Consider the following 13,083-nt stretch of genomic DNA (forward strand, 5'->3'; position numbering starts at 1 on the left):
CCACTCTGGGTGGCTTCCAAAAAATATTAAAATACTGTAATACATCAAACATTAAAAGCTTCCCTAAACAGGGCTGCCTTTGACTCCCGAGAGGATGAGTTGGTACCCGGGTCCATCGGCAGCCAATCAGGCTCCTGAGTCCTTCCTCTTGTCGTCCCCACCCAGGAACCATCATGATGAGCGGCTGTGGCATCCTGACCAATGGGAAGGGGACGCGGCGAGAGTACTGCGAGTTCAGCCTGGATGAGCTGCAGGTGAGCTGAGTGTGGCCCCACCCTCGGTCCTTCTGGGGACTTCGACTCCTTTCCACTCTCCCCAGAAATCCACCTTCTCTCGCCTCTCTGTTTCTGCAGGAAGGAGACCACATCGGCTTGACCAGGAAGTCCAACAACGCTCTTCACTTTTACATCAACGGCATCGACCAAGGTCGGTGTGCTCATGGGGTCTAGGAACTTTAAATAATAATAATAAATAAATTTTTATTTATACCCTGCCCTTCCCGGTTCAGAAAACCAGGCTCCGGGCGGCTAGCAACAGATTTAAAACACTTTATTGATGCAACAAAAAAACCCAGCATAAAATACAGTATAAAACGTGAGTAGCAATAAATTCAGAACTCAAAAATCAATTTAGGGGGGAAATCCACCCAATAAACATTAGATGATTACCAGGGCTAGCTGGCTGAATTAGTCCTATTTGGGCCAGCGAGGAAACCAGGGGAGAATTAGCTGTGGGATCCCAGAGCGGGTAATCTTCATAAAAAGGGGAAGGGGAGGGAAGGAAGGGGAATAAAAGATCAGGCTAAGTTCAAATTGAAAGCCAGGCGGAATAGCTCTGTCTTACAGGCCCTGTGGAAGGAGGGTAAATCCTGCAGGGCCCTGGTCTCATGGGACAGAGCATTCCACCAGGTTAGAGCCATCACTGAGAAGGCCCTGGCCCTGGTGGAGGATAATCTGACTTTGTCAGGGCCATCTAAACTATGATTATTCATGGACCTTAAGGTCCTCTGCGGGGCATACCAGGAGAGGTGGTCACATAAATATGAGGATTAGGGCAATGTGGAGGCCAAGGGAGGGGTGGCGTTGAGAGGGAGGCTGTTTTATAAACTAGAAAAGAGGAGTGTAGCAGATTGAGTCCCGTGAGGTTTGGGTGCCTATGAACTGCTCACACAGGGGAATGGAGTTGGACTAGTTTGGTATTTCCAGTGTTTTTAACAAGTTGCAACTGCACCTAAAAGTAGTTGCAATACTTGCCAGGTGAACAGAGTGTGAATTAATTTCATTTTGGGGTAGAACTTTGAACAGTTACAGCGGTGCCCCGCAAGACGAACGCCTCGCAAGACGAAAAACCCGCTAGACGAAAGGGTTTTCCGTTTTGGAGGCGCTTCGCAAAACGAATTTCCCTATGGGCTTCCTTCGCAAGACGAAAGCCCATAGGGAAATCTCCAGGACAGCGGGGAAGCGCAGCGCGTCTTCCCCACTGTCCTCGGACCTCCTCCGAAGGCTGGCGGTGGGGCGGAGAGACCTTCTCCCCGCGCCAGCCTTCGGATGGCTGTCCTGAAGACTTGCGGTGGGAGGAGGGTTTTCCTTCCCACCGCCAACATTCAGAAGGCTGTTCTGAATGTTGGCGGTGGGGAGGAAAAACCCTCCTCCCACCGCAAGCCCCGGGAACAGAGGAGAAGCGCTGCGCGCCTTCCCCTCTGTTCCCGGACCTGTCCTGAAGGCTTGCGGTGGGGAGAAAAGCCCTTCTCCGCACCGCCAGCCTGGCAAGCGGTCTCCATAGGAACGCATTAATTGATTTTCAATGCATTCCTATGGGAAACCGTGCTTCGCAAGACGAAAAACTCGCAAGAAGAAAAAACTTGCGGAACGAATTAATTTCGTCTTGCGAGGCACCACTGTACCTAGTTCATCTCCAATATCTCTTACATGTGGTCAGGGATGATGGGAATTGTAGTTCCAAAACGTCTGGAGGGCCGAGTTTGCCTATGCCTGCTTTAGACACTTTGAGCCTTTAAGTTAGGGGTCAGCGAACTTTTTCAGCAGGGGGCCGGTCCACTGTTCCTCAGACCTTGTGGGGGGCCAGACTATATTTTGAAGGGGAAAAAATGAATGAATGAATGAATTCCTATGCCCCACAAATAACCGAGAGATGCATTTTAAATAAAAGGACACACTCTACTCATGTAAAAACGCTGATTCCCAGACCGTCCGCAGGCCAGATTGAGAAGGCGATTGGGCCGGATTTGGCCCCCGGGCCTTAGTTTGCCTACCCATGCTTTAAGGATAATAATTGCTGGGGGAGATAAACAATTTTTATCCCACTCGGTGTGTTTCTGTGCTGATGTTTTTTTAGTCCCCATTCATATCATACATTTAAACCACTTTGAACAGTTTTGACTTCCCCAAAGAATCCTGGGAGTTGTAGTTTGTTCTGGGTGCTGTGAGCAGACCCCCTATTCCTTTCTCAGAACTACAGTTCCCAGAGTGGCTTAACTCAATCCCTCGTTCCCAGGGAATTGTGTGTGTTCATCTTGATATTTCCTGAGACTTCTGAAGTCCAGCCCTGAGAGCTGGTTTTTGTAATTTGGAGGGACTTGAATTGAACTCTGAACTGAATGCGAACCAAGCTAGCTCATTTCGTAAAAGGTCAGACTCAAGGGGTACTGGATCTTGCCCGACAAGTGCGGTCCTTGATCTGTGCAGAAGCTCTGTGCCCCACATGCCGCCTCCTCCTCCTGCGTGGTCCAGATAATAATAATAATAATTTCTTATTTATATCCCGCCCATCTGGCTGAGTTTCCTCAGCCACTCTGGGCGGCTCCCAATTGAGTGTTAAAAACAATACAGCATTAAATATTATAAACTTCCCTAAACAGGGCTGCCTTCAGATGTATTTAAAGAGAAAATAGCTGCTTATTTCCTTCACATCTGAAGGGAGGGCGTTCCACAGGGCGGGGGCCACCACCAAGAAGGCCCTCTGCCTGGTTCCCCTGTAAGCTCCCTTCTCGCAGGGAGGGAACCGCCAGAAGGCCCTCGGCGCTGGATCTCAGTGTCCGGGCTGAACGATGGGGGTGGAGACACTCCTTCAGGTATACAGGACCGAGGCCGTTTAAGGCTTTCAAGGTCAGCACCAGCACTTTGAATTGTGCTTGGTAAAGTACTGGGAGCCAATGCAGATCTCTCAGGACCGGTGTTATGTGGTCCTGGCGGCCACTCCCAGTCACCAGTCTGGCTGCCGCATTCTGGATTAATTGCAGTTTCCAGGTCACCTTCAAAGGTTGCCCCACATACAGTGCATTGCAGTAGTCCAAGCAGGAGATAACCGGAGCATGCGCCACTCTGGCAAGACAGTCCGCAGGCAGGTAGGGTCTCATCCTGCGTACCAGATGGAGCTGGTAGACAGCTGCCCCGGACACAGAATTAACCTGCACCTCCATGGACAGTGGTGAGTCCAAAATGACTCCCAGGCTGCGCACCTGGTCCTTCAGAGGCACAGTTGTCCCATTCAGGACCAGGGAGTCCCCCACACCCGCCCGCCCCCTGTCCCCGAAAAACAGTACTTCTGTCTTGTCAGGATTCAACCTCAATCTGTTAGCTGCCATTCATCCTCCAATTCTCTCCCCGCTTCCTTCCAGGCGTGGCGACCACCCTCACCCCGCTCGTGGTCTATGGTGTGGTGGACCTCTACGGCATGGCCGTGAAGGTCACCATCGTGCACAACCACAACCACAGCGACCGCCTCCGGCGCAACAACGCCATCATGAGGGCTCTCTCGCCGGATGTCGGGCGCCGCGCCATCGATGCCACGGGGAGCGAGCCCGAGCCGGAACGCCTCCTCTTCCACCCGAATTGCGGGCAGAAGGCCGCCATCATCAATGAGGGACGAACTGCCCTGCGCCCCCAGTACGTACAGCGAAGCCCTTCTTCCCCCAGGGGCGGAGGGGGCAGCCGTTCACCAAGACACATGGCTGGTGTCTCTAACACAGTGACCGCCTCTCCAGGTTTGGCGGACGGGGGTCCCTCCCAGCCCTGCCTCCAGCTGTTGTTTGACTACAACTCCCATCATAATAAGGGACGCGGGTGGCGCTGTGGGTTAAACCACAGAGCCTAGGACTTGCCGATCGGAATGTCGGCGGTTCTAATCCCCGCGACGGAGGGAGCTCCAGTTGCTCGGTCCCTGCTCCTGCCAGCCTAGCAGTTGGAAAGCACGTAAAAGTGCAAGTAGATAAAGAAGTACTGCTCTGGTGGGAAGGTAAACGGCGTTTCCGTGCGCTGCTCTGGTTCGCCAGAAGCGACTTAGTCATGGTGGGCACAAGACCCGGAAGCTGTACGCCGGCTCCCTCGGCCAATAAAGCGAGATGAGCGCCACAACCCCAGAGTCGTCTGCGACTGGACCTAATGGTCAGGGGTCCCTTTACCATTTTACCCATCATCATAATATTATAATAATTTGTTATTTATATGCCACCCATCTGGCTGGGTTTCCACAGCCACGCTGGTCAGCTTCCAATAGAATATTAAAAACACAATAAAACATCAAACGTTAAAAACTTCCCTAAACAGGGCTCCCTTCAGATTTCTTCTAAAAGTCAGATAGTTGTTTATTTCCTTGACATCTGCTGGTAGGGCGTTCCACAGGGAGGGGGCCACCACTGAGAAGGCCCTCTGCCTGGTTCCCTTTAACCTCACTTCTTGCAATGAGGGAACGGCCAGAAGGCCCTCGGAGCTGGACCTCAGTGTCTGGGCAGAATGATGGGGGTGGAGACGCTCCTTCAGGTCTACTGGGCCTTTGAGAGCGTTTAGGGCTTTCAAGGTCAGCACTAACACTTTGAATGGTGCTCAGAAATGTACTGGAAGCCAATTTCGGTCTTTCAAGACCAGTGTTATGTGGTCTCTGTGGCCGCTCCCAGTCACCAGTCTAGCTGCCACATTCTGGATTAGTTGCAGTTTCCGGGTCACCTTCAAAGGTAGCCCCACGTAGAGCGCGTGGCAGTAGTCCAAGCGGGAGATAACCAGAGCATGCACCACTCTGGCAAGACAGTCTGCAGGCAGATAGGGTCTCATCCTGCGTCCCAGATGGAGCTGGTAAACAGCTGCCCTGGACACAGAACTGACCTGCGCCTCCATGGACAGCTGTGAGTCCAAAATGACTCCCAGGCTGCGCACCTGGTCCTTCAGGGGCACAGTTGCCCCATTCAGGACCAGGGAGTCCTCCACACCTGCCCGACCCCTGTCCCCCAAAAACAGTACTTCTGTCTTGTCAGGATTCAACCTCAATCTGACGGGACTAGCGGTCGGGGGTGATGGAATTTGTAGTCCAACAACAGAGTTGTAGAAACCCTGGTGGAGATAGTACTTGAAGCAGAAGGACCAGTGCAGTGGTACCTCGGGTTACATACGCTTCAGGTTACAGACTCCGCTAACCCAGAAATATTACCTCGGGTTCAGAACTTTGCTTCAGGATGAGAACAGAAATCGTGCTCCGGCAGCCCGGCAGCAGCGGGAGGCCCCATTAGCTAAAGTGGTACCTCAGGTTAAGAACAGTTTCAGGTTAAGAACGGACCTCCGGAACGAATTAAGTTCTTAACCTGAGGTACCACTGTATCCCGACCCCGGCATAAGGCGTGTTTTTACGCAGGGCTCCTCCCCAGAGCCAGCCGCTCTCAGCCCTGATCTTTGACAAGCCCCTCCAACTGTGGCTGCTCTTTAACGGTGCTCTCATCCCTCCAGCGCCACGGACGATTTCAACCACGGCGTGGTCCTCAGCAACCGGCCGCTGCGCAACGGCGAGGTCTTCCAGGTGCGCATCGACAAGATGGTGGACAAGTGGGCCGGCTCCATCGAGATTGGCGTCACCACCCACAACCCCACTTACCTGCAGCTGCCGTCCACCATGACCAACCTGCGATCAGGTGAGAGGCCCTCTCGTTGCTGGGGCCTCCTAGTGGCCGTGCTGGGAACAGCACCTCCTCCGACTTCAGCTCTCTTTTTCTGTAAATCTATTTATTTGGGATTTTCAAATTAAAATTTTACAGTCGCATATCAACATGCAATATAGAAACAAGATTCCACAGAATCTCCTGGGCTTCCGTCCTCCCCTTTGTGCGTCCTATCGTTAGCCCTTTCCTCCTGCATATTTTATAACAATCCAAATCTTTTACATCTCCGTTATATCCAAAATTCACCAAGTGTTATTCCACTCCTACTAACGTTTTTAACTGTTTACAATGATTTTTTTCAGATAAATTATAAATTTTTCCCATTCCTTATTAAAATTTTGGTCTTCCTGATTTCTGATTCTTCCGATCATTTTTGCCATTTCTGCATAATCCATCAACTTGATCTGCCATTCTTCTCTGGTTGAGACTTTTTCTTTTTTTCTTTTTTTATAAATATTTATTAGAGTTTTCAATTTTATACAAACAAAAAAGAAAAAGAAAAAAAAATATTAAAAACAAATCAATTTCAATACCAATTTTCAATAACATATTTCCTTGACTTCCTCATACCTCCCCTTCTTGTTTTCTAGTTCAAATTGTTTATCCAGCAAATCCTAATCTCTTAACATTCCATTTAACTAACACCTTATTTTCCAGTCAACTTCTTAAATTTTGTAATTTAAACAATATTTATACCAATTCTTTTTACCATAACAGCTAGAGACCACATAAATTCAATCCAGCATCTTTCAAAGTTCATTAATTTTGCAATGTTTCTGTAGATAGTCCTTAAATTTCTTCCAATCTTCTTCTGCCGACTCTTCTCCCTGGTCGCGGATTCTGCCGAGACTTTTTCTTCTTTCCACCTCTGGGCTAGTAGCAATCGCGCAGCTGTGGTTGCTTACATAAATAGTCTTTTCTGCTCCCTTGGGGTTTCGGCACTTAAAATTCCCAAAAGAAAGGCTTAAACATTTTTCCCCCGTTCACTTCAGCTTTTCTTGGTTCTGTGTGTTGGGGGCGAAGGAGTCCCCCACTTCTCTTTCCCAACGCTTAATTTCCCCCATCTTTTTCTCAAGGGGGAGATGGGGGGGGGTGTCTTGTGTATTCAGGCTGAAGTGTTAACTGTCAAAAGTTAAAAAGAGACATTGGTTAACCATCGCGGAAGGATGCATTCTTAATTTCCCGCACAGGCCTTGTGAGGTAAAAAATACAGTGGAACCTCGATTTAAGAACAGCCCTGTTTATGAACGATTCGGTTTATGAACTCTGCAAAACCAGAAATAGTGTCCCGGTTTGCGAACATTGCCTCGGTCTAAGAACGGAATCCGAACGGTGGAAGGGCATCGGCGGCGGGAGGCCTCATTAGGGAAAGCACGCCTCAGTTTAAGAACAATTTCAGTTTAAGAATGGACTTCTGGAATAGATTTAAGTTCGTAAACTGAAGTACCACTGTAATGTTTTCAGCAGGCGTTTTAAAAGTTGGCACAGAAGTCGCCTGCTGAATCTCTGGTGGCAGAGGGTTCCTCAGGACTGGGCCGATGACACTGAAGGCTCAGTTTCTCATTGTTTTCATCAAACGGGCTTGATGAAAACGTGCCCTGCGATGCTCCTGCAGGTGATCTCAGTGGTCAAGCAGGGATAGAAGGGTTCTGGCCGTCTCCTGGACCTAAGTGGTTCAGGGCTTTGCAAATCAATACAATTTATTAGCTTATTTAATTTATTAAAACTTAATCTGGCTTGGTAGTAGATGCGCAGCCAATACAGCCTTATGGCAACCCAGGAAAGCTCGATGGATCAGCATGGTCCCGTTGTTTTTTTTTCAGTTTGCTGATCATGAGGGCTAGAAACCTGTTTGATATGGGGACTTTCTTGTCAATGAAATCCTGGGATTCTAAGTTCCTTCCTCATCCTTTCTCACTTGTCCGTTCTCCTGTCTCTCTCCTGACCTCCCATAGGTACCTGGATGATGACGGGGAACGGGGTGATGCACAATGGAACAACCATCTTGGACGAATACGGCCACAACCTGGACCGCTTGAAGGTGAGTTTTTTTGGGGGGGGGAATGACTACAATAATAATAGACAAGAAGTACCGTATTTTTCGCCCTATAGGACGCACCGGCCCATAGGACGCACCTAGTTTTTTGGGGGGGGAACAAAGGGGAAAAAAATTATTCCCCCCCCGCAACCGTGGGAACTCCTGCAGGGCTCCCTAGGCTGCGGATCGGTGCGCACCAACCCCTCTCGCTCTCCAAGCTTCAGCAAAAGCCTGCATTCGCCCCATAGGACGCACACACATTTCCCCTTCATTTTTGGAGGGGGAAAAGTGCATCCTATAGGGTGAACAATACGGTATTCAGAACCTGTGGGGTTTACTTCTACACATGATTTACGTTGCAGTTGTGATGCTCTATTGCTTTGTCGTTAATTATCGCCTGTAAGCAGCTTTGCAATTCCAAAGCAGCATAGAAATGTAGAAAATCAAATCAAACATTGTTAAGCCCTTGCATTAGAGAAGGGAGATCACAGAAGCAGGTATGACTGGTCTCCACTTTCAAACTCAGCAAAGGTTTTCTATCTGCAACTCCAGTAAAGCTGAGGACATCTCTTACTGCTTGAAAAGAAAAAAAAATTGGGCTTATTTTATTTTTTGGAATATATCTTTTTCACATATAATAAACATAATTTAAAATCATTGTCATTTTCTGGCGAAAAGCACAATAGCAGCTTAAAGTTAGAACCGCCACTCAGAACAACTTTTTAAGGCATGCTAAGGTCTCCTTTCTCAACCTTGGGTCCCTAAATGTTCATAGAGCGTACCCTGAGGATCCTCTAGTCCAGGCATAGGCAAACTCGGCCCTCCAGATGTGTTGGGACTACAACTCCCATCATCCCTAGCTAACAGGACCAGTGGTCAGGGATGATGGGAGTTATAATAATAATAATATTTTTTTTTTATTTATACCCCGCCCTTCCCGGTTCAGAAAACCGGGCTCAGGGAGGCTAGCAACAAATTTAAAACACTTAATTTTAGAAGCAGCATAGAATACAGTATAAAAACATGAATAATAATAAAATTCAAAGTTCAAGAATCAATTTGGGGGAAATCCATCTAAGAAGCATTAGATATTCCCCAGGGCTAGCTGGCTGAATTAGTCCTACTTGGGCCAGCGAGGAGACCAGGGGAGAATTAGCTGTGGGATCTCAGAGTGGGTGATCTTCATAAAAGGGGAAGGGGAGGGAAGGGAAATAAAAGATCAGCCTGAATTCAAATTAAAGGCCAGGCAGAATAGCTCTGTCTTACAGGCCCTGCGGAAGGAGGTTAAATCCTGCAGGGCCCTGGTCTCATAGGACAGAGCATTCCACCAGGTCGGAGCCATCACTGAGAAGGCCCTGGCCCTGGTGGAGGATAATATGACTTTGTCAGGGCCATCTAAACTGTGATTATTCATGGACCTTAAGGTCCTCTGTGGGGCAGATCAGGAGAGGCGGTCCCGTAAATACAAGTTGTACTCCCAAAACATCTGGAGGGCTGAATTTGCCTAGGCCTGCTCTAGTCCAACCCCCTGCATTGCAGGAATCTGCAGCTGCCCTTTACGGGGATCGAACCTGCGACCTTGGCGTGATCTGCACCCTGCTGTGACCAACGGAGCTATCCTTCTTGTTGGACTACAACTCCCATTGTTCACGGCCCGTGGTCAGGGATGATGGGAGTTGTAGTCCAGCAACATCCGGAGACCCAACACTGAGAAAGGCTGCGTCTGTTCTGTCAGGCCTCTGCAGATGTTTCGGTGAATAGACAGGTTCACGGGGGAGAAGGCTTTCAGTGGCTGCTAGCGATGCTTGTAAATCGCACAGGAGGGAGTGTTAATGAAGAACTCTGAGGTCTCCCTTGGAAAAAAGCAAGGACACCAACCAGGAAAATTGGAGCAAAACAGCAGCCAGTAGGCTTGGTCTTTATTTAAGACTGTCGCGACAGTATTCCCATGTGCCACCAGGTGGAACAAGATGGAAGCCCCGAACAAAAGAGCCCCCAAACTTTTATTAGCTGCTGATCCCCATGTTACACCCCCCAAACTACATCACTCATACATCACGGTTACATCATGAAAGGAGGGGTCTGGTGGCAGTAATCTGAGCATCCTGGACCCTGCCCCATGGTTCCCCTTGCCCTCCACCAAACACACATCAAGTGTAACAAAAGAGATCTTTACATTTCCCTGTTGCCCAGCCAAGTTCATCCCACCCTTTTGTCTTCATCTGGGTTTGTTATTTCTGGAATGTCACTCGGGTATCAGGATGCCAGGGATTATCACTCAGGCAGAGGGGCTGGTGAGGAGCTGAGCTCACAGGTCTATATGAATTTCTGAAGTTTTCCCAGTGAGCCAGTACAGAGATCCATTGATCAGTGAATTCTTACATTTGGTATCGTGCAGCAAAGGCCCTTTGAATAGATAGGAAGAAACTGTGATGAAGTGTTTTGTGGGGACAAATCACAAAAGTCACAAAATCGATTGTGCTGGATTGGTAGTGGGCTGCATGTGCATGATATCTGCTGGAGGGGCAACACACACCCCCACCTATACATAAATTCCTGCAACAGGAGAGAGTTGCTCTTGTGCACAGATCCTGCCGGTGGGTTTCCCACGATGGGCATCTGGTCAGCCACTGTGCGAACAGGATGATGGACTAGGTGGGCCGCTGGCTTGATGATGATGATAATAATAATAATAATAATAATAATAATAATAATAATAATAATATCTTTATTGTCATTGCCCCCTCTCAGGGACAACGAAATTACTTGACCGCTCCATAAAAACACTAATTAAAACAATACAGTATAGTACAGCAAGGAAGATTAGATGACTTTCAAAGTCCAGGCTTCCCATTCAGGGCCGAGATCGCTCTGGAGAAGAAGCTGTTCTTAAGACGGCTCGTTCTTGTCTTCATCGTCCTGTATCTCCGTCCCGACGGCAGGAGCTTGAAGAGACAGTGACCAGGATGCGATGGATCTTTTACTATGTCCAGTGCCTTCCTATGGCACCTTGTGGCATAAATCTGCTCTAAGGTGGAGAGTGGGCAGCCAACAATGCTCTCTGCTGCCTTAACAACTCTGCACAACCCCATCCTGTCCTGGGTAGTACAGCTTCCGTACCACACACATAAGCCATAAGTGAGCACGCTCTCAATGGCACAGTGATAGAAGGCAAGCAGCAGTTTCTGCGGAAGACGGTTTTTCCTTAGAATTCTCAAAAAGTACAGTCTCTGCTGCGCCTTCTTCACAAGCCCCCTTGTGTTGACACTCCAGGACAGATCCTCTTGTAATTCAGTGCCCTAAAATCTGAACATTGTTACCCTCTCCACACAGACCCCATCAATCAAAAGTGGCTAGATATTGCTCTTCTGTCTCCTGAAGTCCACCACAAGCTCCTTTGTCTTCCTTGTATTTATGAGCAAGTTGTTAGCTCTGCACCACTTGATCTAGCAGGACTCAAATTCTGGAAGCCCTTTGTCCTGTCTGATTTTTCTTCTTCCTCCCTCCCTCAGGCAGGAGACACTGTGGGCGTCGTGCGCAAGGAAGACGGGACGCTGCACTTCTTCGTCAACGGGGTAGCGCAGGGCCCAGCCGCTTGGAATGTCCCGCCCAGCATCTACGCCGTGGTGGACCTGTATGGGCAGGCAGCTCAGGCCACCATTGTGGATGACACAGGTAAGTAGGGGTGGGGGGTTGCGGGAAACAGGCTTGGGGGGGGTGACGTTGTTTGTGGTGGCTTCAGGCATCACGGGGTTTCAGTGTGGGTCCTTAAATGCTATTTAACTCCGACCAGGCTTGCTAAGCCCCTTCACGGATCACTGCCTTGCCGTGGCGAAGGGGCTTGAATAACCCAGAGAAGCTATGAACTACAGTGGTGCCTCGCAAGACGAAATTAATTCGTTCCGCGAATTTTTTCGTCTAGCGAATTTTTCGTCTTGCGAAGCACGAAATCCCATAGGAATGCCTTGAAAATCAATTAATGCGTTCCTATGGTCAAAAAAAGTCCAAACAAAGCCAAATTTGGTACAACAAGAGTTTATTAAGTGCTCTTTAAAGTCACACATACTGTGAAGAGCATTTCAAAATTCAAACCCAGAAATTTTTTTAAAAACAGCAGAGTGGCCCAATGGTCACAGAAAATCATAAAAATGCAGAAAAAAACCCACAAGCTTCCAGATTCTTGCAAACCCCTCCCCAACTGTTCCCCCAGCCACCCAGCACACAGAAATTCAAATCCAGATTTTTTTTTAAAAAACAGCAGAGTGGCCCAATGGTCACAAAAAATCATAAAAATGCAGAAAACAAACACACAAGCTTCCAGATTCTTGCAAACCCCTCCCCAACACCAAGTCCTTGAATTGCAAACACCCCAACCCAAAATCCAAAACCCCCCAAAAAAGTTTTAAAAGCTTAACTTACCAAACGGCTGCAAAAGAAGTTTTGGAAAAGCTTCAAAAACCACCAAAGTCTTTAAAAACCTCAAAAAAGGCTACTATGTACACTGCGTTCTATGAGTTGCTCCTCGAAGTCAAGTCGCAACTGTATTAACTGTGTTAAGAAAAAGGAAACAAGCTTGCAAGACGTTTTCGTCTTGTGAAGCAAGCCCATAGGGAAATTCGTCTTGCGAAGCAGCTCGAAAAACGGAAAACCCTTTCGTCTAGCGAGTTTTCCGTCTTGCGAGGCATTCGTCTTGCGGGGCACCACTGTATGCTGAGCAGGGAACCCAAGATGAACAGGTCATAGTGGAGAGTTTTGACCAAACGTGATCCACCTGGAGGAGGAACCGGCAAGCCACTCCAGTATCCCTGCCAAGAAAACTCCATGGACAAAGGCAACAGGCATATAAAAGTTATGACGCTGGAAGATGAGCCCCTCAGGTCGGAAGGCGTCCAACATGCTACTGGGGAAGAGCGGAGGACAAGTACAAGTAGATCCAGAGCTGATGAAGCGGCTGGGCCAAAGCCGAAAGGACGCTCAGTTGCGGATATGCCTGGAAGCGAAAAGAAAGTCCAATGCTGTAAAGAAAAATATTGCATAGGAACCTGGAATGTAAGAACCATGAACCTTGGTAAGTTGGATGTTGTCAAAAATGAGATGGCAAGAA

At 48.5% G+C, this 13,083-nt stretch overlaps 1 protein-coding gene across 1 annotated transcript in view; it reads left to right on the plus strand.

The window, feature by feature from the left end:
* NEURL4 (neuralized E3 ubiquitin protein ligase 4) overlaps positions 1–13,083 on the plus strand; it is a gene marked incomplete at its 5' end in the record, with an annotated part of 56,696 nt that overhangs the window by 17,462 nt on the left and 26,151 nt on the right. The window contains 6 exons of the mRNA XM_083584527.1: positions 166–254; positions 354–426; positions 3,638–3,905; positions 5,733–5,914; positions 7,897–7,982; positions 11,492–11,654. Coding sequence (XP_083440653.1) covers positions 166–254; positions 354–426; positions 3,638–3,905; positions 5,733–5,914; positions 7,897–7,982; positions 11,492–11,654 — 861 coding nt within the window. The remainder of the gene's footprint in view (positions 1–165; positions 255–353; positions 427–3,637; positions 3,906–5,732; positions 5,915–7,896; positions 7,983–11,491; positions 11,655–13,083) is intronic.

The sequence above is a fragment of the Podarcis filfolensis genome (assembly GCF_964270895.1).
Source record: "Podarcis filfolensis genome assembly, chromosome: 13".
In the NCBI taxonomy this organism is placed as follows: domain Eukaryota; kingdom Metazoa; phylum Chordata; class Lepidosauria; order Squamata; family Lacertidae; genus Podarcis; species Podarcis filfolensis.